The sequence below is a fragment of the Thunnus maccoyii genome, chromosome 9, assembly GCF_910596095.1.
Source record: "Thunnus maccoyii chromosome 9, fThuMac1.1, whole genome shotgun sequence".
Lineage (NCBI taxonomy): Eukaryota > Metazoa > Chordata > Actinopteri > Scombriformes > Scombridae > Thunnus > Thunnus maccoyii.
Genome location: NC_056541.1, coordinates 19,495,549 through 19,521,397, shown reverse-complemented (window position 1 = coordinate 19,521,397; position 25,849 = coordinate 19,495,549). Strand labels below are relative to the sequence as shown.

The following is a 25,849-nucleotide window of genomic DNA, read 5'->3' as shown; positions in this document are numbered from 1 at the left end:
ATCACACGTGCATACAAACACAAATACACACCTGTGTTTGCTAAAGGAGAAAGAGGGAGAGGAAGGGGCTAGAGACTATTAAAATACATACAGGACACAGAGATCTGCACCATTTACTTCCCTGCGTTGCTTTTTTTCTTTAAGGCTATAGCTGCTTAGTCAGGATAAGGTTTCAGGCCGTTCTAACAGAATGTCAGATAATCCATAGTCTGTGTTTTCTGCTTACTGGAGATTTTAAGATTCCAGATAGCATATTGATAGAAAACATTAATACAGAGTTGATTCATACTGCAGGAACCAGCTGTAGGGAAACCATCACATATTATTATTATTATATATTATATTATTGTTGTCATAGATATTGATAGAGATTATTACACTGAGATTGTCATACAGTTTTTGACTTTTCTAAGTGAATGTACTTATAATCAGGGTTTGGTTTCGATAAGACAGGATTACCTGATTGGACTGAGAGAGATGCATTAATATACATATACAGACCGTGGTTTGTATGGCTTGAATAAAAAGAGGGTGTCGGCTTGACAGTTAAGATAACGCTTAATAAACTGGCCAACCTTGTGTGAGGGGAGTGTGGAGCCTCCTCTTTCTGTTGACATCAGACACTAAGCAGCAGCGTTGTGGTTCACCTCTGTTGGCGATGTCATCATAAGAGTAGGAAAGCCGGTTTGTTTACAAGTGTTTCACAGAGGAATAATCACATGTGCTTGTCGTTGGTCTTGCTTGAACTGGAAAAGGATTTCTTTATTTGCACATGCTCATTTATGCATCAATCAAAGGTCATGACATCAGTGTAAGAGCAGACCTTAACAACATCTTAGCCTATAAGTAAACACCCCCACTTGTTCTTATACTGTACAAGCCATACTCAACTGTATCAGTTACACATGCATGCAATTAAACACTTCACAACTGTCTGGCAGTTCACATTTCAAACATATAACCCACAAATTTTTCAGTCTTGAACTTTGTTACAGGCTTAGTCAAAACATCTGCATTCAGGTCTGCTGTTGGACAATATTCACAGGTTATTTTACTACCACTGAGTGCAAACCAAATGAAATGATACCTGCTGTCAACATGTGACGATATACTCAGTTCTTTGACAGAGCAATTGCACCTTGGTTATCTTCAAAGTTTTCTACTGGTGTGTATTGGCACTCACTATCCATCCCATTCAATAACTGTACAAGATACAAACTTTCTTGTGTGGCTACAGCCAGTGTCATATAATCTGCTTCACATGTAGATAAAGCTACTGTTGGCTGCTTCTTACATTTCTATGAAATAACAGGGCCATTTTTAGTTAAACTAAAGCAGTACCCTGTTGTGCTTTGTCTGTTATTTTGATCTGCTGCCCAATCAGCATCACTTTTTGCTACAAGTTTGAGTTTTTCTTTTCCGTTCTTGTAACTCAACTCCTGGTTTATTGTACCCTTCAAGTACCTCAACATGTTTGGTAGTTATCCAGTGTTGTTCCTTTGGCTCTGGTAGGTATTGTGACAGCTTGCTGACAGACTTTGATCAGGTCTTGTACATGTCATTACATATATCAAGCTGCCTAACATTTCCTCAACAGGTTCACCATCACCATTAAAATTTTGTTTCTGTTCACATGTCGCTAACCTTGTCTTATACCAAACCTCTCCAGTATCTTTGTTATCTACCTTATTTGGTTCATCCTTACTTCCCCTCCTCTCTGTGTAAAATCAATGCCTAGAAAATGCTTAGGTTTCCCAAGATCCTTCATCTTGAATTTAATTTTGCTCTCAACATTTTTTTTCACACCATTGAGTGAGTCACTATCACTGGCAGAGATAATTAGATAATTGACACAAATTATCAGAACTATCTCCATTATTCAGACTAAAAACTGTCTGAGTGTCATTGTCACTCTCTGAAGTTTCAATTTGAGGCTCTTGTGTCTCTTTTAACTGTGATCAGCCATCTTGGCTTCTGGCATGGGGAATATAAATCTCTTCCCATGAAGATCATCATCACTCATTTGCAGATCCGTCTGAGTTTGGCGTTCAACTACACTTTTTGTAACAAACTTCATTAACCTGTGTTTAAGGACTCTCCCTATGTCTGGATAGTAGACTAGGGATAATGGGCTACTTTTGTCATACCCAACAAAGATCCCCTTTTTACATCAGGATTCTAACTTTTTTTTTGTCCTGTTTATACGCATAGCAGACTGATCCAAATACCTTCATCTTTGAAAGATAAGTCTTCCTCCCTGTCAACATGTAGTGTGGAGTCTCTCCTACACGTCTGTTGTAGCACTTGTTGAGAATTACTGCAGCAGTCATTACAGCACACTGTATGTCCACAACTTCTTTGGTAAGTTGCTCTCAAGTAGCATGTATCTTGCTATTTCAAACAGTGTTCTCCAATTTCCTTCAGCAGTCCCATTTTGATGGAGTGAATAAGGTGCTGAAGTCTCATGTCTTATGAGCAACTTACAAGCTTACTGAGCAATGAATGGAAGTCTTTTGCTGTGAACTCTGTGCCATTATCTGACCTAAAACAATTTATTTCACCCTAAGGGGTCAAGTCAGCAATTAACTTTTCAGTGGCTTTGACAGCATCACTCTTTGCATTCAGGAAGTACACAAACACTGCCCCTGAATAATCATCAGTAAATGCTCGAGTGTATCTAAACCCATCTTTTGCCTCCTGCTCTATTGCACCAGCTAAATCAGTATGTACAACCTCAAGTGCTGCTTTTGCTCTTTCATCAGGCTCTTGGTTCCTACTCTGAGCAAATTTCCCTTTTGTGCTGACTTCACAGTTTAGGCTAGACTTATCAATCTTACCCTTGAATTTCATTCCTTCTGTTACATTCTTCAACTTTGACACATCCTCATAATAACAGTGAATATCATAACACCAATGACATCCATCATCATTTTCATCATTTATAGTGTTTTGATAGTCAAGTCTATCGTACTCTTTGATGTCAAACTACCATCCTTGTGGATGAGCTGGTCACACCCTTGTCAAAAGTTGACTGAAGCTCTGTTGACCATTGCTGCTTTGACAGAGAAAATGTCCTGTGGATACGACGGTATGTACAGCACCTTCATCAGCATTCTATTCATCTGAAGACCATCGCTGTTTTTCAGGCAGACCTCACATCACCTCTCCCTAATGTGACACTGCTTGTTCTTGTTCCATCAGCCAACTCCAGGAAGTGCTTTTCCGGCTGGAAAGTCTTGCCAAACTTGCTAACACTACTCAATGTCCATGATTATATGTGACGTTGCTCCTGTATCAACCATCAGCCCTTTCTGTTTCAATCCACGAACCTGTCAGTCCCTTATTTTGAATGCAAATGTGTGGTCCTCAGCGTCGGATGCTTGTTTCACGTTGTCCCTCCTTTTTTGTCTGCAATTTGTGTCTGTATGAGTGGAGCTCTTGCAAAAACCACACCACCGTCTCTGTTCTATACCCTCACCAGTACATTCCCAGGCTTTATGCCCTGTCTGACAGCAGCTGTAGCAGGTTATCTCTGAACACTCTTTATCTCGCCCCCTCACCCAGCCACCTTCCATCATCATATTGTCATCATTCAAGTTGGCATTAAACTTCTCGGCTCTCGCATAGCTCCTCAACTTGGCTTTGAACTCACCAAAAGTTATCTTCTCATCACCCTGTGTTATGGGTTCCATGCCACTGGTCTGACAGCCCATTATTCCATAACCCCAATAGTTCAAAAACTTCCCATTGGACTGAAAGCCCATTAGTCCGACAGCCCTTTACTCCGAAAACAAAAGCCCACTGCAAACCTTTCAGAATCAATGCAATCAACAGCCCGTCGCTAAGAGTCTCTTCAGCATTTCTCAGTGCTATAATAGCCGTCTCTGCATGAATGATGTAGTCTGTAACACTCTCGTTGGTGGCTTTCTGGAGAGATGTTAGCTCTGTGTGGAGGCTAATCATGCGTGGCTTCCCTTTGCTTGCATAATGGTCCCTCAATATCTGCAACGCTTTTCTCTCATCGTCTGCTGCTTCTCTCATAATCAGGGGAAAAACTTCTGTCATCCAAAACCTGTATCAATTCAGCATAGACGTCTTCATTTTTCTTAGCATCCTCGTTCTCCTCCTCCTCATTAGGCTCTGGCTAACAAGGATTCAATATGGTCCCCTTTAGTCCTAGCAACTGCAGATGGCCCAAAAACTTGGTCCTTCATAACTCATAATTCTTTTCATCTCTGTAAGAACATAACTAGTGCCATCGGCTTCCAAGTTCCCTCCTGTTGGCGCTGTCACCATAAGGACAGGAAAACTAGTTTAATTACACATATGTAATGGAGGAATGATCACACGTTAATTTCAAGTCATGACTGAAAGTTAAGTTTTAACTTTGCAGACAGTGGTTGACAAAACAGTCTCATCAGGATTAAGCCAACATAGAAAACAAGTCCTCGAAGTGTTCAGAACACTGGAAATTTGAACATCTACAAACTCATGACAACCGGGCAGCTCCATCTGCTAAGGAAGATTGTATGTCACGATCACAGCACCAGAACGCTGTGTCCACTGTTTCAGGTTGTGTTGTGGTTGCATTGATTTAGTGGCGGGATCACGTTCACTTACCCTTTTTAATAGCTGATCAGTCTATTCATTCATTCAATTGTTATTCTAAATAATATCGTCATAATTCAAACGTCTAACTGCAGTTAATAACTTTAAATGAAAACTGCAGCTCCGTGCGCATGGATTAACACACGTAACAGTGATGGTTTTTCTTCTTTCTTTTTTTTTCTCCGTTGTGTGTGTGTGTGTGTGTGTGTGTGTGTGTGTGTGTGTGTGTGCGCGCGCGCTCCTCTCGTTCATCACAGTGTGGCCACAGAGATGATGAATAATGAAGGGTGGATGTTAATGGATGGGGCTCTCTCCCTGGCTCTTATTTCTTGGCTCTGCTGTTGCAGGAGTTAATTGGAATACTCTGAAGATCTTTTATCACTCTGGCTGATGCCTTCAGTCTGCGGTGGTTAGTTAGAGGAGATTCATCAGGCTTTGCTGCTGCAACACAGACATTTAATGACTTGTCACATCACGCACATTGTTTTATCTGTGAAATGCTGTGAAAATCTATTTTGTGTGGTGGTGTTTTAGCTGATTTAAATGGTGATCTTTTTTGGATCTAATATTCTTTAATGATACCAAATTAACGCATGATGACTCTACATAGCTGGAAGATCTTTGAAATGATAAAGGCACGGTGCGTCTAGATATTATTAGTTGCTGTAGTTGGAGAGCTGCAGTTATTTCTGTTTATTGCAGAAATGAATGAATGTTGTTGACGCATCTCCTTAGGCGGAAGTGATCCACTGTGCGACACGTGCTGTCTCCATAGAAACCTGCAGGTTGTCTGTGCTTCAACACTTTGCTATATAAATTCCTCCGAGACCTGATCTGTAGCCCAGATGAGAAGAGATGAGAAAACACAGCGGCTGAAACTCAAGGAGGAGTCTGCATCCTCAAGTTGTCAAATCAATCAGGCATCTGTATGTCGGGTGAACTCAGTGAGAAAGCTGCTGCATATAAGTCCCCTGCATCTTATATATATGTGTGTATGTGTGTTTGTGTGTGTGTGTGCATGCAGGCTTTATATAAGTCTGATCATGAGCAGAGCGAGTGTGCATCACATCAGACTAGAACTTTCTCTGTTGTGTTGGCAGAATGAATCATTTCTGATGATGCTGAACATAACAATGCTACTGATGCCAACAGGCCAAATTTGCGTAATGACTGCTGTCTAATTAGTGGAATTTTTTTTTTAATATGCAGAAGTTTTCGGGGTGGGAGTGTTCTGTGCACTTTTCTTTTCCAACTGTTTCGTAAACCTCTTTTTGTTCTTTTTTTCAGGAGTGAAGTCAGTTTTAGATCCTCATCTTGAATTAATAATAAGGGTGCGATCAGTGCTCAGTTGGCAGATTTTTCTCTGCACCTACACAGAAAAACAAGTTGTTTTGTGTCTCACACAAAATCTTCAGGGTCTGTTCTGTTCTTCTTTTACTTAGATGTTGCTTTTTTGAGACAAAAATAAACTCCATATGGATTCATGGATGTGTATGGATGTACATGTGTGTATTTAGCCTCTTAAGTTTAGTCCTACGAGTATAGTTGATATGATATCTACTGTGAGATGAAAGAAATTTGTCAACCATCAAATTTCATTATATTTCAAAATTGCTGAATTATAGGGCTGCATTACTTTCATTATCGATTAACTGCTGATTATTTTCTTGATTACTTAATTAAGCATTTGGTCTGTAAAATGTCATCACAATTTGAGTCCAATGTGACATCTTCGCGTCGCTTTGACCAACAGTCCAAAACCCAGAGATTCAAGGTTTTTGCATGTATGCTTGAAAAATTACAATGAATTTAAATGAAATTATTAATCAAAATAGTTCACGATTAAATTTCTGTTGATCCAATAATCGATTAGCTTGATGTAGAGAAACAATGTGATAAAATACAGTGATTTTTTTCAGGTATTTAATTAACCGAATTATCCAAAAACAAACATTCACATTTGGTTGTTTTGTCTGTAAATTAGAGCTGCAAGATAAGTCAATTAATCGATTAGTCGATCGAAAGAAAATAGATCAGTGACTATTTGGATGATCGATTCATGGTTTCAGTTATTTTTCAAGCTAAAATGCCAATTGTTCAGATTCTCAAATGTGACATCTTGATGTTTCTCTCTCTCATTGAATATCTTATGGTTTTGGACTGTTAGTCAGACAAAACAAGAGAATTCAAGACATCACTGTGGGCTCTGAGAAATTATTCAATGTTTTTTTTAACACTCAACTAAACAAGTAATTGATTAATCGAGAAAATAATCAAAATATGAAAATAATAATAGGTTGCAGCCCTACCATAAACGGCTGCCTTGTTAAAATTCCAGAAAATGCACTTCATGACAATATAGTAGCTGGATATAACAATAAAAAAGTTACATATACTGTGATGGAAGATTTTATCCTTATAGTCGACCCCTACTCACAGGTATTATAACCCATCTGTGTACAGCAGGTTAACTAGATATTATAAATGCTCTTTGGTCCATAAAATTGAGCCATAGTGGAATATCTAACCTGAAGATAGAACTTGATGTCCCAGAGCATTTTATGATCAGGCTGTAAATATCAAACGATGAAAACTAATATTGTTAGAAGACAGCCCACTGCTTCGTGACCACTGGACTGCCTCACAGAGAAGAGATTTGCTCTCAGCACCGAAGGATTGAATCAATGTGTAAATTGGAAAACGGGTTAAAATCGAGCTGAAGGAACTTGGACCACTGGAGCGAACATCTATGCATGTGTCTGTGTGTGTGTCTGTGTTTGTGTAGGAGCTGAACTTGGCAGTGATTTTGTGTAATATGGTCGTTGTGGACAGACTCATTTCAACAGGAAATTACAGCTATCTGTGTGGCTGCGTCCGGAGGTTGATATTCCCCGTGCAGATTGCAGAGCGGTGTCCACACAGGGGGACGTCTCCATAGCCACCGTGGGGATTGATTTATCAGTCGTCTTAACTATTGGTCTGTAGCTGTTGTCAGGTCAGCGGGGAGAAGGGCACATCGCCGTGACGACAAAAGCTAACTAATGAGCGTTGCCTTGTGAGCACGTGTATCTGACCTTCTCCATCTTTTTTTTTTAAAAGAAGTTGTGTGTGCATGAAAAGGATGTCATCAGCGTTTGACGCAACAGAATCAATTGCTCCCACTGAGGATTATAAATTGTTCAGAAAAGGGGTCTGTGATGGATGAACGTCCCGCCCCCCAACACACACACACACACACACCCAAATGTACCACCTCCATTTCCCAGTAGAGGTCCTTGGGATGAGAGCTGGTGACTCATCCACCAACTTAACATGCACTCTTCCCACTCAGTGTTTTTCTTCCCTTTAACTTTTCAACCACAGTTCAAACTCTCTCACCATCATTTTACCCTCCGTTTTTACGGACAGACGTGCATTAGTTCAGATCAAATCTCCTAATTATTCTCTGAAATATATTCATCACTCAAGCAAACTCTCACCAACAAGCCCCTCACAGCCTGTGTGTGTGTGTGTGTGTGTGTGTGTGTGTGTGTGTGTGTGTGTGTGTGTGTGTGTGTGTGTGTGTGTGTGTGTGTGTGTGTGTGTTTGTACCAGTAGTGGCATATTAATGAATGAGTCATCCAGCATCTGCCGTGTCATTGACAGGTGAAGCAGATTATGGAGGAAGCAGTCACCAGGAAATTTGTTCATGAAGACAGCAGCCATATTGTGTCCTTTTGTGGTGAGTAACCAAATATACAAATTAATCACACTTTCATTTACAGCCTCTTCAGTTTAAACAATTGTGCCACACTGAATGTTTAGTTTTTTTAATTTGAAGTCATTCCTGATGTGACTCATGATTGTCTCATGTATCAAAGTTTTATTTCAAAGCAATCGTACTGCGGATCTTTGCAAGCTTTACTTTCTGTTACTTGTTTTGCCTTTATGTCACAGTTATATCTGATGTGACCAGATTTCTGATTAATTTCAAGCTGGTGGTTAATAGTGATTCCCACCAGCAGCAGGTCAGAGTTTTCACTTATCCTATGAATTATCTTAACATTTACTAGATGGATTGTGACAGAATTTGGTACAAATATTTATGGTTGCCAGACGATAAATGCTAATAAATTTGGTGACCCTCTGACTTTCCCTCTAGTGCCACCACTAGTTCCACATTTGTGGTTTCGAGTGAAATGTCTTGACAACTATTTTAAGGACTGCCATGACATTTGGCACACTCATTCATGTCCCCCTCTGGATGACTTTAATAACTTTGGTGATAGCTTTGCTTTCCATGAAGCGCCATCATCAGGTCAAAATTTAATCTTGTCCAATACTTTGGTTGTTGACCAAATACCCGCAAATGGAATAACATCCCCATCATCGTCAGCTGTAGTTCTGGTTTAGTGCTAATTAGCAAATGTTAACAAGATAAACCACAATGTGTTAGCATTAGCTCAAAGCACCACTGTGCCTAACTACAGCCTCACAGAGCCACTAGTATGGCTGTAGATCCTTAATCATGTTTCATTTTCATTGTGTTGTGATTTATTTATGTAGTCGTTGTATGAAATGACTGTATACATGTATGAATACATTATGAAATAAATCATAACTTACACAATAGGTCTACATAACACTAGTCTAGCTTACTTGGCACTAACAATCTTAGTCCATGGCATAGTGTGGCTAAAGCTGGTAGCACTTCTTTCAATTCAATTCAATTCAATTTTATTTATAGCACCAAATCACAACAAAAGTCATCTCAGGGCACTTTTCACATGGAGCAGGTTTAGACCGTACTCTTTAATTTACATTTTTCATTTACATTTACATCTTTATTATATTATTTTTCCAACAAGTAAACTGAAATTATATAGCCCAAAATTACACATCATAAATTTGCCTCAGAGGGATTTACAATCTGAACAACATACAACAGCCTCTGTCCTTTGATCCTCGACTCAAATAAGGGTAAAGCGTTTTAAAGTTTGAGAGGAGGATTGTGGATCAGAGAAGATGCTGAATAACAAGAATTTTTGTCCAGTAACAAATCCTGGAATACAAAAAAAAACTTTTTCTTAAACAGAGAAGGAAGTTTTAGGTGCTACTTTAAACAAGCTGTCGGGTCCAGTGACGCCAAGAGCCACATCGTCAACATAACATTTGCACAAGTGTATAATTAGTGTTAAGGACATTTAAAGTTCATTATTTCACCAACTGTTATTGTTCTTGCCTCCAAATGGCACTGATGTAGTGCAGTATGATTACTGTGAGAAACACACTGCCCACATGCAGGCGCTCACACTCGTCAGATGTCTGGCTCAGTCCAGAGCTGTAACCAGCAACAAAATAGATTTGAGGATTTCAGTGTGAATAATATGACTCTCAGTCTGCAGAAAATGTGATATTTTTACTATTTGGAAACCATATGTGCAACAAAGACATAATAGGAGGCTATTTTATTATAACTCTGCAATGTTATCTTATTTATTTCTTTATTTTTAATAACAGTCAAGTCCCTTAAATCATATTTGAGTCAAGAAACCATTTTTATGGTAAACATCCCATGACAAAGACCCTTATTACCATGAAAAATTGTGCAAATGAATGAGTCATCTTCATTGCACCACGGAGTAAATATGTGAAAGGAGATACACGAGTGATAATAAGGAGAAACTATAATGACTATCTGCCTGTAAGGTCTCTAAAGGCTTGTCTGCTCTATATTCTTGTGAAAATATAATTGCACACTTACATATCACAGATTTGGATGTCAGAACGGGCGACACACCACTATATTTAGTAACGGATAAATGAGAAAAGAAAGTTCAAATCTGCGTTAATGTAAGTCACAGTTTCACCAGCTGTTGTCAGAACAGTTGAGATTGTCACCACTTGCACGCTAAGACACTGCAGTCACAGTTTAACTTAATGTCCTCATTTCACACACACATGAGCTCATTAAAGTTGAAAAGAAAAAAGGTAGCGAGAATGTGAAACTTAACTGTAAAGGCTCGTGCATACCTTCAGTTTCTAGTAGACAGGTGAGTAGGAGGAAAAGTCCATAAGCAAGAGAAGAGAGAATTCCTGCACACTGTCCTTTTATTTGCAATAAACTTTATTAGAGATACAACGTTTACCTGATGAAGGTCTAAAGACTGAAATGTTGTATCTCTAAGGACAGTGTGCGGGAATTCTCTCTTCTCGAGAAAAAGTGTGAAGATGGGTAAAATGAGTTAAGATTTTGTAGAATACACGATCAATCTTGTGTTCTTTCTGGGTCCTCAGAGGTACAATCAGCTCCTCATGATGTCCAAGTTGAGCCTGTTTGAATTTTCATCATCTCAAAGTGTGAAAGGAATTTGCAGCACAGCTTGAAAGCTTATTAAAACCAGCATAAGCGAATGATAACGGACATCCTTCCCACCCAGTAATCAGCTTACCCCAAATCTCTTTTTACGGTTTCATTTTTCTCTCAGAGTGTTATGAAAATAATTTGTCACAGAACACAGATTTTTATGTGATGGAGAGACTTTCTTACACAATGTTTTAGTGTTGTATTTGCTTTATGTTTCCAATAACACACTCATGTTAGTGTTCAGTTTTATGGATATTATCCACTGGACTGGTCTAGCGGTTTTAACAGCCGCCAGTCAGTCTGAGGAACCCCTCTCCACTACTATCATACATCCCAGTGGACACGTAGCAGCTCAGGATGACCCTCGCTACTCTCTGTTTTGTTGTCAGCCAGCTTCCTCCTCCTCCTCCTCCTCCTCCTGACTCCTCCTATGATCCTCGCAGCGGCTCTTGTTACTACACGTCCTCGTTCAGCTGCGGTCTGTTTAGAGATGAGAGTGAGTGGAGGATGGGAGAGGAGCTCAGCCAGCTCACCAGGGAGCAATTAGCCTCCAACATCATGGCTACTTTGTTGAGCTGCCCAGGCAGAGTCTGAAATGTAGAGACAGTGTTCAAGGAATGTGTGTCAAAAAGCCACCACTGACTTTCAGTTGTGAATCCATGAAAAGCCAAACAATTATACTTTCATTGATAAATTAGAAGTTGTATTTATATCCTGAATTTAATTGCTAATTCCCATAGTTCCCAGTTATAAACCGCTCTGTCCTCCCCTCACAGCCTGTGTGTCAAACTCTGAGCTTCTTACATGAATCATGATGGATTCTTTATCTTTTTCTCTCTCTTTCAACTGCAGTGGACAGATTTGAATTAATTTGATTCATCTTTATCAAATTAACCCCAAAGTCTCAGCACCTTTCTCAATAAGTCAACCTAACTTAAGAGGAATTGTTGTAATTTTACATTCAAAATGCATAAAAACATGTATCTACTTTGGAAGTTCGAATATGATCAAGACAGTAAAGCTCACTTATTTTTCTGTCCTAACCACAGAAATAATTTGTATATTGCATCTAAATGGACAAAAGAATCCAAGTCATTGTTTATTAATCATTAAAGTAATGGTTTTCTCAAGATGCGATGAGGATTAATTCAACTTTGCAGAAGACAAAGCAAAAATGTGACAAAAATTTGGGAATGCTGCCAAATCTGTTGAAATGAACTGGAATATATTCACTGGAGTTGTCTGACACACATAAAAGTTAAAGAGAAAACGTGAGGTGAAATTTGTAGTAATGTTAGTGCTATAAGTTTGAAGTGTTAACCCCAAAATACAAGATAAGTCAGGTAGTACTGTTACTTGTTCATAATATAAAATAATACCAATTTATCACCAATTTAATACTAATTTAATTATTTTATTATAATAACACATACTACTATAGGTTCACTATATACTGTATACAGATCTATTATGCAGTAGCTTTTAGATTTTCTCTCCCACATCGCCCGCAGTCCGTACAGCTGTTTTTCACATATCCAGACTCTTTCATCATACTTGTGCAAAACATATTTCAATGAAATGAACATTTTGCTCATTTGAAGATAAAAAATATTAAATAATATAAAGGAAGACTGTTCTAGATAGATGAACTTGATTTTAAAAACTGCGGTGAACCATCTTACATATTCAGGTCAGCAGCTAATAGCTGTTTTAATTGCTGATTGCTGAGCAATTAAGTGATTAGTCATCTTGTCCCTGAAATGTCAAATATTAATAAGTAGCTCCAACTATCTCAGGTTATTAAAGACCAAAATGATGTCTGAAAATTGCCTATTTTGTCTGAACTACAGTAAAGAAAGGATTTTAGTTTATGATATGAAGCCAAGCTGAAAATGCTCACCTATCAGAAGTGGTAATGAGCATGTGTGTGCTTTTATCTAAGTATTGATGATGATAAAATTATTTTCAAAAACAACAGTTAATATTCTGTGGATTGTCTGATTAAATTATTGAATCATCCACTAACCATTTCAGCATTTCACATATTCAGACCTTGTGTTGGTGAGATCTGCTGTGTGTTGGTCAGCTGTGTGTCAGTGTCCAAGAGTCTCTTAATGCACTCAGTTGCCACAGATACAGGCTGATTAGAGGCAATTTACTGCTGTTTTTACCAGAAGGGACCAGAGTGATCTTGCTGACATGATGCTCATTACCTCACAGCACATTTAACTGCTGTTTGTGGGGAAATGATTCAGATAAAATATTTAATTTTACGAAATAAGTAATAAGAAATAAGTAATAAGTCACACTGAATGCTTCATGTTTTTGTGTCAGCCAGGCATAAGCCTGGAGGAAATCATGCATTTGGGCTTGTGTGTCTGTGTGTCCGTGTGTGAATTTGTCCGCAGGTAATCTTGCATACTACTGGAGCCATCAGCCTAATATCTTTTATGCACATTTATGACTGTATGCTCAAGGACCTCTCATGGTTGTGGTGATTCACAGTTGTTGAAAAACCTACTTTATAATGTATTTTATACCACTGAGTCCTCACTCCTCTTAACCAGCTGGTAGGGGCCACAAGTGATCAACAACTGCAGCAAAAGGAATTTCTGACAATCGGCTAAAGACAAGTCTATTGCAGGCCACATTTTGGCCTTTGTCGTGGCTCAAAAACTGGCATCCATAGAAAAGTTTGGTCTCATTTTGAAGCGGAGCATCTGCAGATTAATTTCCATAACTGATATGTTATGATGCACTAAAGTTAGGCACGATATGAGATGAATAAATCCCCGTTTTTGTTAGCTTTGCCACCATCTTGACTGTAAGGGAGCCAAGAGGGACAATTGAGCAACTCTTCTTTGTTTTGGAGGGGAGAGGGAGGTAGGGAGAGGTTTTTATTGTTTTATTGTCATTTATTGTTATCTGAATGAGTTTATACAGCTAGGTGAACCCAGGAGGACGCTTGGTTATACCATCACACTATTCTATGCATCTTAAAGAAAACTGAGACCATAGATGCCCTCAGACACACCTGGTGGAGATCTGCACTCTACTGAGTGCACTCTTCTAGTTATATATACGTGCTCTCTAAGTGTGGGATAAACAAAGTATTGTTTGTGACCATGCTGCTGATGCCACTGTTTATAAGTTTGTAGCAGCAGAAGCTGTCTGAAGCTTATTGGGTAGACAGTAGCTCTAAGAAGAGTGTAAAGGTTTGGGAGTCGCTTTCTTTGCACTTTTGCCATCTGAGACTAGTTAGCACAAATGATGAGACAGTAAGGAGGATGAACTATATTTGGAGACCTTTTAGTGTTACGCTTTGTTCTGACATTTAGCTTCTTGTTCTGATAATGATGTGAGGAAAAGCAGCACATAGAGATGAAGAGAGAAAGTGCAGGAAGAGAAGAAAAAAAGAAAAGATCAACAAAGATGCAAAGAAGATCTTGAGGACATATTTTAGATTTAAAATAACAAAACAAAACCTGAAGGTTGATGGCTGTGATGACACTTTCATTGGTGAGGTTGAATTAAAACCTTGCTAACAGTGACTGTAGTAGAGGCAACGACAGAGAAAGTGACTCACACAGATTCACAGAGCGACAGGATGGTGGAAGGAGAGAAGCTGCGATTTGAAGGAGTCAGGATGATGGAAAGAGAGAGATCGTGATGCCAATGAGTTGCCGCCGCCCCTCCCTACGCTCGTCTCTCCCAGAGCTCAATCGCTCCATCAACAGGGGTTGTCATGGCAACCCCAGCATTCCCCCTGACCCCATGTGAACAGAGCCACAGGATTAGTCCTGAAAGAGAACTCAAATGTCAACACAGCTCGAGGCGCTGCCACGTAGGCCTGAGAGAGAAGAGGGGTGTCTGTTTTTCTGCACAGTCGAGTGATTGTGCAACTGTGTCATCATGTCATCAACTGTTTGTCGCTACTTGTGTGTTCAATACAGCTTATTGGATAAACTAAGATCATGCAAAGAGAAAAAAAATAATCATTATAGGAAATATGCCATTCTCAGCCTAGTAAACAGTGAAAACAAAACTTTCCATAAAATGTAGCAGAATAGTGAAAAATAATCAAACTGATTTATGTTTTGTCCCAGCAGTATAATATTATCTCATTTAGACACATTTTGTGCCATCAAACTGTGATTATTGGAACAAAATGTTCATGAAATGTGAAGAAAAAGCATCTTGTGCCACATAGACTATTTTTGTGTGATATCAGCTGCCAGTGCATTTTATGGCATAAAATGTTTATCCCAAGAGCTTCAGATTAAAGCTGCATTTATTAATATTTTATGTAAACAGTAAATTAAATTACTTTGTGTAGTGTTAAAAATGTTGCTCATACTGACAAAATCACAGAGAATTATCACTAGCTCTGCAGTCTTCCTAGGCTCTACAGAGTTTTTTAGGTTCTTTCAGCTCATTGTTTTGGTTTTAAAGCTTGCAACTGCAATGGTTCACTCTCACAGCTCTCATCAGTCTGATTCCCAGCTCTACAAACCCACTGTATGCTACCTGCCCAGCACCAAACAGCAGACACACAAAGTCACTGACTAGCTAAAGACTATAATGGAGCATTTAGCTGCTAAACAGCCAAATATGTTCTTCAGGAGTTAGTGTAGACAAAAACAAAGCGTAAAGGAGAGAGAATATTGAACTCACATTCATCAGGTGGCCAGAAACACTCCAAATGAATGTTGCTTTGTGTCTGCTCGATGGCAACAGGCAACTGTTTGCCAACACATTTCTGTTAACAACTTCATAAGGTGATGATATGTCATTGTTTTGTTTACGGCTTATTGTGCTGCCCCCAAGTGGCCAGAAGAAAAAAATCTATTAACATAGAGACAGAGCGCAACACGACATACTCTGAAAACCATGTCCACTGGAGGGGAAAACAATCAGCGCCATAATATGCAACCAAAGGCTGAAACACTAATAAAATGCCTGTAGCTAGCTAAAAACATTAGATTTCAGCATGTCAAAGGATTATTTTAGCACCATGTGTCTACCAGAAAGGAAAAAGTAGTTTATAGCATATGCTGAAACCCGTTACATTGTATATGCTAAGATGCAATACATGAATGTAAGGGCTGACAACATCTACAGTAGCGATAGCACAACTGTATAGCAAAGTCCACTACATGGCAGGCTGGCATGACACTTTTCAGAGGCAGCTGATATGGCGAGTACAATTTGTAATCATAGTTTAGGAAATTACACGCACAGACGTGCAATCATTTCCCATTCAGACCCTTTTTACAGTTAGTATTTCAGCTGAATGCAGGTTAGCTATTCTGTGATTTAAATGTCTGTGACAAACATCTCATACCTTTCAATTACAATTACTTTCATGTGTGTTCTCTGTGACTAGCAGCTTGTCCAGGTATATGTGTCATTTTTACGGAGGTTTTTGAGCTGTAGGCACTCTGCAGCACAGTTCCACAGCCCTGTAACGTTATCCACTTTTGTCTTCTTAAAGGCTCAGTTTTTTGGTACGGCAGCTTATAAAAACTTAGTTCTTGGTTCTTTACCCTGTTGGTGGTGCATCCCACCACACAGCAGCTATTAGGCATTTTTCTGTTGTTTGCTAGCAGACAGAATTGACAAGGAGGAACCTTCATTCAATACAAAGTCAATGGAGAACAATGAATTGTTTTCACCTCTGTCTCTATATTGGAGTGACGTCACACTATTAATACTCCACTACATTCTTTTTATGGTAAGAAATGCTTTCTAGCACAGAAAAAGTGACACTTTTGCTCACATAATACACATTGGACATAATGCACAATTGCTACTGTTTTCTCTTTATGTTGGTTTCTTGTTCCCATTATACTGTTCTAGCACACAGAATTAATTGAGTACACTTTTGTGAAGAGTGTGTTTTCTTCTTTCCAAACATGGTGCGTTTGTGTCCCAACAGCTGCCGTGGAGGCATGTGTTCTGCATGGGCTGAAACGGCGAGCAGCAGGTTTTCTGCGTAGCAACAAGATAGCGGCGCTCTTTATGAAGGTGGGGAAGAACTTTGCCCCAGCTGAAGAGCTGTGCAGGAAGGCCCAGGAGCTGGAGCAGATCATCGAGACAAAGTGAGAGACGGACACATCACAGCAGACATCAAAGCCTGTTTGATTGTACGAGTAAAAGCACCGAAAACAAATGGCTTTCTGCTTACTTGAAGGGCTACTTTGTAATTTGAAAAGCCCTCTAAATAATTCATATAAGCTCCTATGAATCATGACTCGCTGATTCCATTAGCCTCATGCATTTGCAATTTTACTTGTTAAAGATAATATAATCATTTTTTAAATACGTTATTCTTGCTCTACGACTAACACTTTTTACCCTTTTTTCATCTTGCAGACGAAGTCAAAGCTTACAAAGTCAAGACAGCTTGCGCAAAATGCCTCGACTGCCCAGCCTCACCCCACAAACCGTCAAGAACCTGTGGATCCGCACGGCTCTATTTGAGAAGGTGCTGGACAAGATCGTCCTTTACCTGGTGGAGAACAGCAGGTGCGTTGAGAGAGGCAAATTACATGTTGTTCTGCTGTGTGTGTTACTAGAACTCTACGACCCCTCAAAATTCCCCTTTCACGTTTGTCTTCCAGTAAATATTACGAGAAAGAGGCTTTTCTAATGGACCCTGTAGACGGACCCATCCTCGCCTCTTTGTTGGGTAATTATTTGTGACATTGTGAGCATTTATGTCATTTACTGTAATCATCTAACATCATATGACACACCCTGGTCTGAGATTATGTGCACGTGAAAATGTGAGATCATGGTGCAGCATAAAAGCTTATACCAGTACACTGCACAAGAACATTATGGAACCCTACCTTTTCTAGTGAGTTTTTTCAAACCCCCACTGTTTGCACTTTCAAAAGTACAAGTGACAAAAAAGCACTTTTAACCAATGGAATATTTTTTTTGGCACATTTCTGTTTTTCTCCCAATGTGTAATGGCTATATCTTCCTGCACTGCAGTCTGTGTTGCAGCTAACTCCCACTCTTGACCAGAGGAGGTTGTAAATTGAAAGAAATAGTGTTGACAGAACAACCAGTGGAAGTTGGTGCTGCAGCAACAAAAACATTATCCCTCACCAGCTTCCCACCAGTCGACAGTGATTACTATGTTTGATTGAGCAAAGCCAGAAGCACTTTTGCTGTTGACTGAACCCAGGTCAGAGCAGGCAACTTGTTCCATGTGCTAGTACCTGTACCTTTAGGCTGACTTTGTACAATTTTGTACCCTAAACCAGTGGAATAGGTACAAACCACACCCCCATGAGGGTTGCAATATTAATCTGAGAGACTATGAGTTGTTAATAAGACAAGCAGAGGCAGAGGTAGAAAATATATTTCTGCCATAAAAATGTTTGTTTTTCTTTTTTTCTAATCTTTGTTTTTTTATTGTGAATTACTAGATAATCTTTTATCTTCAAGTCTCTGAAATGTATTTGAAAACATTCTGGAGGGAAAAATCACTCTTTGAACTGGTCTTCACCTGTAGACTTACGCACAAAGAGAAGTAGAGATGACTTGTTTTAAGGAGTTACAAATCAAAAAGTTTGGGAGCTACAACCACTGAAAAAGTCTTTGTACCTTCATGGTGGATCGAATTGTGGATAATCTGAGGCCTATTGTGGTACTTCTCTAAAAAGCCTACTTTTTAACCCATAAGATATACTTGTTCTGTACCTCTGTTTTTGAGTGTTCTCATTAATGTTAAAGATAATCTTAAGCCTGTTTAGTTAACAAACTCTTACAGCTCGTGTCTGCACCATCATTTAACTGTGCACCTTCATTGTGACAGTCGGCCCTTGTGCTTTGGAGTACACAAAGATGAAGACAGCCGACCACTTCTGGACGGATCCGTCTGCTGACGAGTTGGTGCAGAGACATCGCATCCACGGTGGCCACTGCAGGCAGGATTCACCCACCAAGAGGCCCGCACTGTGTGTAAGTGTTAAAACTAATCCTGGGCTCCTTTATTTTATCCCATGTATCTGTAATACATGTTTATCAGTGCCACGTCTCATCAGTGTCAGTGCTTAGATTACTGTGTTTATCTGAAAGCCTCATATTTGTTCAGTCTTCAAGTTATCAGTGAACCAGGTCAACTCGGCCTATCGTACAACACCACTAATACTCTTTACAGTCGGCTGGTGCTGTGTATTTGTGTGTGTGTATTCCAAGTAAAAGTATCCTGGTCTTCGGCATCAGGAACAAGGAAGGATGCACTGTGCACATGGATGAATGATACTGTATATTTCTCTTAAGAGAGGCTTTATCTTCATCATTCTGCAAAGACATCAGTGTAGCATCGGCTTAGAATTGTCCAATATTTTGTGTCTTTTTCCAGATCCAGAAGCGGCACTCCAGCAGCAGCATGGATGAACGCCCTTCTCCCTCTCCATCGGCTCGTGAATATGTGGAGTCACTGCATCAAAACAGCAGGGCGACACTGCTGTTTGGCAAAAACAATGTGCTTGTTCAACCGGTAACTGTCTGATTCCTCCTTTTCACTCACAGTTACATTGATATGACACTCGCTAAAAAAATGTAAAAAATATATATATATATAAAAGAGTTTGTAAAAGATAAAAAAGACGAGGCTTGCTATTAAAAGTAGCAGTAAGAACATTTTATTAACTGACAGACAATATTTTTTTTTCCATTTTACTTGAATAAAATGGTAATTTGTTGTCATCCTATACAACTCAGAACACTGTACAAAAAGCCTAATATGCTTAACAAAATTATTTCTTTTTGTTCACGTGTGCTTTAAGTAGCGTTTTCTTCTCCACCAACAATACAGCCGGTTTCGGTCTGATGCATCAAATGAAAACATCTGTCCACATGTTTCATATGTTTCAGAGGGATGACATGGAGGCTATCCCGGGTTACCTCTCTCTGCACCAGACCGCTGACATCATGACACTGAAGTGGACACCCAACCAGCTCATGAACGGCTCTGTTGGAGATCTGGACTATGAGCGCAGGTGCAAAATCATCCAGCTGCAAATTGATTTTGGCGATTATAAACTGTATATATCTAACATTTGTGTTTGCACAAAGACATGTAAACACTCTGCATTATTTCTTTGCTGCGTCTCTCTGCTGTTAGTGGAACACTCGAGTGTTACTGAATAATGCAGTGTGTTTGTGTGCGGCTCAGGGACTCTGTGTGCGGAGTAAATGCTGCAGATCTGATGAGGCTTATTTTCAGCTCACCAGAAGCCAGCTGATGGTTTATTGACTGAGACGCTGTCAGACATCTCTCAAACTAGCAAACCATGTTATGTTCCTCTGTGTGTGTGTATGTATGTGTGTGTGTGTGTGTGTGTGTGTGTGCATGGTTTCCTTCACCAAAAGAATTGATTATCACATTATGCAACTCTGTGCCTGCTCGTCTGTGTGCATGATCTTGACTACTTTCTTTATTAGCCATAAAATTAATGTTCCTTGAGATTTTGACTCACACACATAATACGTAAACATTCTCTATGGATTTGTGTGCTCCAGCATTAGCTGGCGCTTCACTCAGTCTGGATTGTTATTTTACTGACTGCGTGTGATTAAATGTTTTTCAGTGTATACTGGGACTATGCCATGACAATCCCTCTAGAGGAGATAGTTTACTTGCACTGTCACCAACAAGGTGGGTCCACACAAAACTACCATAATACCATAACTTTTATTTAGTGTTTATGTGATATTAAAGCTTTTTTCTTGCTATTATGACTAACAATAGAATGTCATTGTGGATAAATTGATGAATAAATAATCCTGTACCTCTCCTGTAGTCGACAGTGGGGGCACGGTGGTGCTGGTCAGTCAGGACGGGATCCAGAGGCCTCCACTTCGCTTCCCCAGAGGAGGCCACTTGCTCCAGTTCCTCTCCTGTCTGGAAAACGGTCTACTTCCACACGGCCAGCTGGACCCTCCACTCTGGTCTCAGAGGGGAAAGGTAAGCACCAGAGGTCATTCTTAGGGGGTCAACCCACAACACAAATTACACATATGAGCCGTTCTTCCAGAAAAAGAGCCCTAAAATGCTAAATCAGCATTATCTGATCAATAAATCAATAAAAAAGACATTTGGATTTGGAAACGGATGAACTGCCCTGTTGCAGTAGTGGTTGGAGTGATACTGATGAATGTGCAGCTTAATGTTCTCTCTGCACTTGAGTTAATGGATGTTTTTGTCGGACTGTGAGTAGCATTGTATCTGCAGCTAAACTGAATAATGAAAACCACCCACGCCTGTGCTGCCACTATTAATAGGCACAAGTATGCAGACAATCATCTTAAATTCACATGGATGGCTTAGCTGGGCTCTGGTACTTTAGTGATTTTTTTTTTGTTGGCATTTGTTTAATAACAGTTATTTTCTCATTGCAGGGGAAGGTGTTTCCAAAGCTGCGGAAAAGGGTTCCTCAGGGATCTGGATCTTCAGACTCGGTCTCAGATAAGGAGGAGGACGAGGCCACAGACTACGTCTTCCGCATCCTCTTTCCAAACAGCCAGTCAGAGTTTGGTGAGAGACTTTTCCCTCCCCAGAGAAGAAAATGAACATGAGCAGTGACCACGGGCCTCTTCAGATTGTTGCATTTTTTTCATGAACATGTCAATCGTTGTTTGTTACAGTGACTGTAACCCATCCTCCCCATCTGACTTCCTCCCTCTCCCTTCAACTGAGTGGACAGTCCCCCTCCAAAACAGGGACTCTGGTTGTCCCCAAGAGGTCCTGCAGCTGTCCTGGAGAATCCCCCTCACTCACAGGAAGCAGCTGTAACACTGTCACACCTCGGCTTGTCTGTCCATCTGTCAGCTTGCTTTAATCTCTTGCATCTAATATCCTCCTGGCCTGTCCTGTGCCTCTGGCCAAGTTTATTGATGTGTCCCGTTATTAAAACCCCACCCACTCCCTGCCACCTTGTGTCACACCTTTTTTTTCCTGCTTTACAACATGGTAACCTTTTAACAGCTGATGGGCGGACAACTGATTGATGGGTTATGGCTCCTGATCTGGGAGAGGCTTTTGCTCAGTTGATCTCTGCTAACCCTAACCCTCTATATAAAGTAATTGAAAATGATGGCTTTTTGTTTATATGCTTTATCTTTGCTCTAACAGGAATCAAGTGCAAACCAATTATACTCTGCAGTGCTTTCAGCAGATCACAATTGATCAGCCTAATCCTGCTTAAATCATTTAAGTCTAAATGTAATTGTTCTTGAGAGCCCAGGCAGCGTAATGTTTTTTAAAGTGACAGTGACGATGTGTGTGTCTGCATGTTGCAGTGACTCCACCAGACTTGATGGATCAGGGAGCTACTATGTGGCACCCGACTCTCAGGAAGTCCTCGTGTTCCTCCTGTTCTCAGGGGAGCTTCTCTGATGGGTTGATGCCCAAAGGGTGCAACCACGAGAGGTGAGAGATCAACACACCACATTCTTGGAGTTATTTTTTTGTTTTTAGTTTTGCTCGTGTTAAATTCGATGACTGCTTAAACCTGCAGAGACACACCCGCTCACCAGACCCGCTCCCTTCAGTGCCAATTCGAAAAATCATTGAAAACAAAGGGATGGGGGAAAAAGATACAAGAAACAAGCAATTGCCTGGAAGACAATTATGTGACATTTACCTCACTGGCACGATAATATGTTGGGAAAATGAGGTGATAAGCAATGCAGATAAAATGGTTAAAGGCTATGAATGAAGGCACGGCGCTGGGCTGCTTTGTTGTCTATGGCAGCACAATAGGTTATCATTTGAATAATATAAGGTTGGCCCCGATACTGTTAAAAGCTACATTAGACACAGACTCACATTTTCAGGACAGTTTGAATAACTTCTCATGCACTACATGTAATGGTTACATTATGCCAAAGTGTTTTCTCCACATCAGTAAAGTGTTGCTCCTTCTGTCTCTCTGCAGGACTCCTCTGAAGCTGCTGTGTGACAACATGAAGTATCAAATCATCTCTCGGGCATTTTATGGCTGTATGTGATTTCTTATTGTGCTTTCACTTTGTCTATTCACATTCGCTATGAAAATCTGTGCTACTTAACCCTTTGCACCTGAGGGATGCAATTAACATCAATATTCGTACCCCTTAATTTCAAAATCCTCACTCTGTAAAAGTAGAATGCAAAGATTTACACAGATGACAGTTTCTCTGCGATCTGTTAAGGATAAGATTCAGTAAATCTACCTTTGAATCGCAGGATAAAGACGCTCCTTTTATAACTTGAGATCTTGGGTCATAATCATCAAATTTATTTACTTTTTCTCCTGTAAAAGTAAGCCAGTCGATCTTTTCACAGCTGCATCCATGACTGTGGTGAGAAGTAGACGCAGCATGTAATTCTGAGCAGATAGTTGTTGTTTTTAATGTCCAAAACATGACATCACAACTTGATATCAACCACAATTATGTCTCAAAACATATTCATACCTTGCTGGCTGATACAGAACGATCAGCAAAAGAGTATCCCATCATCATGGTTCTTTTATTAACCCGGACAATCTCCTCCATCCATTCATTATGTACATTTGTGCTGTATTGAAAACCACTGGACATACAGTGAAGATAAAAATTACAAAATTTCAATTTTTAGTTTATTTTTTCATAAAAACGTCATTAGAGCATATATAGTACTACTCTCATGCAAAACAGTGGCATTTCTGAATAGCTAAACTTTTCCTGAAAACAACAACATATGGCATGACTGGGTGACACATGTAGTGACTGTGCCATTAGCATGTAAGTGAAGAAAATTAAAAACTCGGGTTCAAAGGGTTAATATCCTCATTTTAATTATCACTATCTCCTGCAGAAGCATTAAATAACTAACATGTATTGTCAACCAGGGTTGGCATACTGCCGTCACCTGTCTACTGTGCGCACACATCTCTCTGCTCTCGTCAATCACGCCATCGTGGCTCCGGACGTGCCGTGTGATGCCTACAAAGGGCTCACCGCAGATGTGTGGCAGACGTTCCTCCAGGACAGCACAGTAAGCATTATCCGTGTCACAGCGCTGCAACATAAACTTCAAATTAACTGCTGACAGTATGCAGTCCACACACACACACACACACGCACATGTTCACTCTTAGACTATCTCTTTCACTCTGTCACTCATCCGTCTCATCCATATTCATCCTCTGCTAATCATGTGTCTCACACTATTAGTCTCACAACAGAGTGTATGAAGCATGACTAATGGCCCTGTCAGTCTAAATGTCCACATCTAGAGTGTATTTAGACCTGTGAACATTAGATACAGTTACCTGGAGTCATGGAGCGTTTGACTATAACCAAAACATTTTTCTTGAAACTGATTTATCTTAAAGACACAAAATAACCCTGCTCAATGAAGCAGCAGGTAACTGGTTGAACAGGTTTTTCTAATCTGGACTTAACTTGAATCTGAAGGTGAATTTCTGATGTCCTTGTGAAGTAAGTTCCAATAAATGAACACATATAGTACTATATATACTACATATGACAGCTGAGAGATGCCTGTTTTCCATCTAATACATTCTCAGATGCATTAAACATGGTCTACATTGAAAGAGTGACAGCTACTGTGAGGCCTCTGTTTACAAGCTGCCATGTTGTTACTGTCAATCTTTTGTTGTGAAGCACAGTACAGATTTACTAGAAAGCAAGTAGTGAGGAGACTGAAGTCACGTCTTCTGCCTTCAGGCCTACCAGGAGCAGGAGCTGCTTCGTTTGGTCTATTTTGGCGGTGTGGAACCTTCACTGCGTAAGCAGGTGTGGCCTTTCCTCCTGGGTCATTACCAGTTTGGAATGTCTGAAGACGAGAGGAAAGAGGTTTGTCATTTTTTCATTGTGGCTTTGCCTCCAGAACATTTTCCACCTGAACCGCTGACCCTTGATTCCTCACCTTCCACCCCAGGTGGATGAACAGGTCCAAGTGTGCTACCAGCAGACCATGCGTGAATGGCTGGGCTGTGAGGAGATTGTTCGCCAGCGGGAGAAGGAGCAGCATGCTGCAGCGTTAGCAAAGTGTTCCTCTGGGGCGAGCATGGACAGTCCCGGTCAGAAGATGGTCCATCATGACTCCATTGTCAGCAATGAGGTAACGCAGTAACACACACTTGTATGCAGAATGAGAAACACAGTCAGTCTTATTCCCTGTTTAAAGGAATAAGTTGTTTATGTTGTGAAAGTTACAGTATATAAAGCTAAATGTGGCCAATTTAACAAATAAAGGTTAGTTTACTAGTTGTGGGTGCAGTTTTATAACATCTTTTATAGCTCTGGAGGGATTTTTCTATTTTAAAATTAAAATCATATACATATTTTAATGAAAAGATATCGGTAGCATTATGGGAAATGTAGAATTCAGCAGTCTTTTTTCCTGCAACTAAACCACAGGAGTATCCCTTTAATGAGTACATGAGTTATGAGCATGTGACAAATAAATCTTTGACTCTAATGTGAGCACAGCACAGGAGCCAACATACAATGAGACTGTATATCCATAAAAATATATTTATACTTATATAATAATATCTTGGCCTGAATGTCTTTATTATGCAGTCCCAGTCCTCCCAGAGCTCAGACAGGCAGAGTCTGGTTCGCCTGCAGAGTGACTCCAGCAGCAGCACACAGGTATCAAAAACTGACCGTACTGCACCTGCATCGAATTTGTCATTTCTTCATACAAATTAGGTAATCAATTAATTTACATCAACCAAAGAAGCACTTACAGCTTTTAAAATCCTGATCATTTTTTGACACATTTCTCAATAATGATTAAAAGTGATGCATGCGACAGTCTCGACGTTTTGAACCGATATTCCTCCGCCCTGCACTCTCTCTCCTGCTAGTTCTTCA

General features: G+C 39.9%; 1 protein-coding gene across 2 annotated transcripts in view; it reads left to right on the top strand.

The window, feature by feature from the left end:
- sgsm1a (small G protein signaling modulator 1a) overlaps positions 1 to 25,849 on the top strand; it is a 35,362-nt gene that overhangs the window by 3,325 nt on the left and 6,188 nt on the right. Inside the window, exons 3-18 of one of the 2 annotated variants that reach the window (XM_042420270.1) lie at positions 8,254 to 8,329; positions 16,893 to 17,055; positions 17,330 to 17,482; positions 17,578 to 17,645; positions 18,786 to 18,931; positions 19,335 to 19,472; positions 19,850 to 19,974; positions 20,566 to 20,633; positions 20,779 to 20,942; positions 21,377 to 21,512; positions 22,277 to 22,406; positions 22,915 to 22,979; positions 23,851 to 23,996; positions 24,692 to 24,820; positions 24,906 to 25,088; positions 25,553 to 25,624. In XM_042420270.1, the coding sequence (XP_042276204.1) occupies positions 8,254 to 8,329; positions 16,893 to 17,055; positions 17,330 to 17,482; positions 17,578 to 17,645; positions 18,786 to 18,931; positions 19,335 to 19,472; positions 19,850 to 19,974; positions 20,566 to 20,633; positions 20,779 to 20,942; positions 21,377 to 21,512; positions 22,277 to 22,406; positions 22,915 to 22,979; positions 23,851 to 23,996; positions 24,692 to 24,820; positions 24,906 to 25,088; positions 25,553 to 25,624 (1,962 nt within the window). Of the gene's footprint in view, positions 1 to 8,253; positions 8,330 to 16,892; positions 17,056 to 17,329; positions 17,483 to 17,577; positions 17,646 to 17,701; positions 18,153 to 18,785; positions 18,932 to 19,334; positions 19,473 to 19,849; positions 19,975 to 20,565; positions 20,634 to 20,778; positions 20,943 to 21,376; positions 21,513 to 22,276; positions 22,407 to 22,914; positions 22,980 to 23,850; positions 23,997 to 24,691; positions 24,821 to 24,905; positions 25,089 to 25,552; positions 25,625 to 25,849 lie in introns of those variants that run through there. The other variant, XM_042420271.1, reaches the window with a different exon arrangement.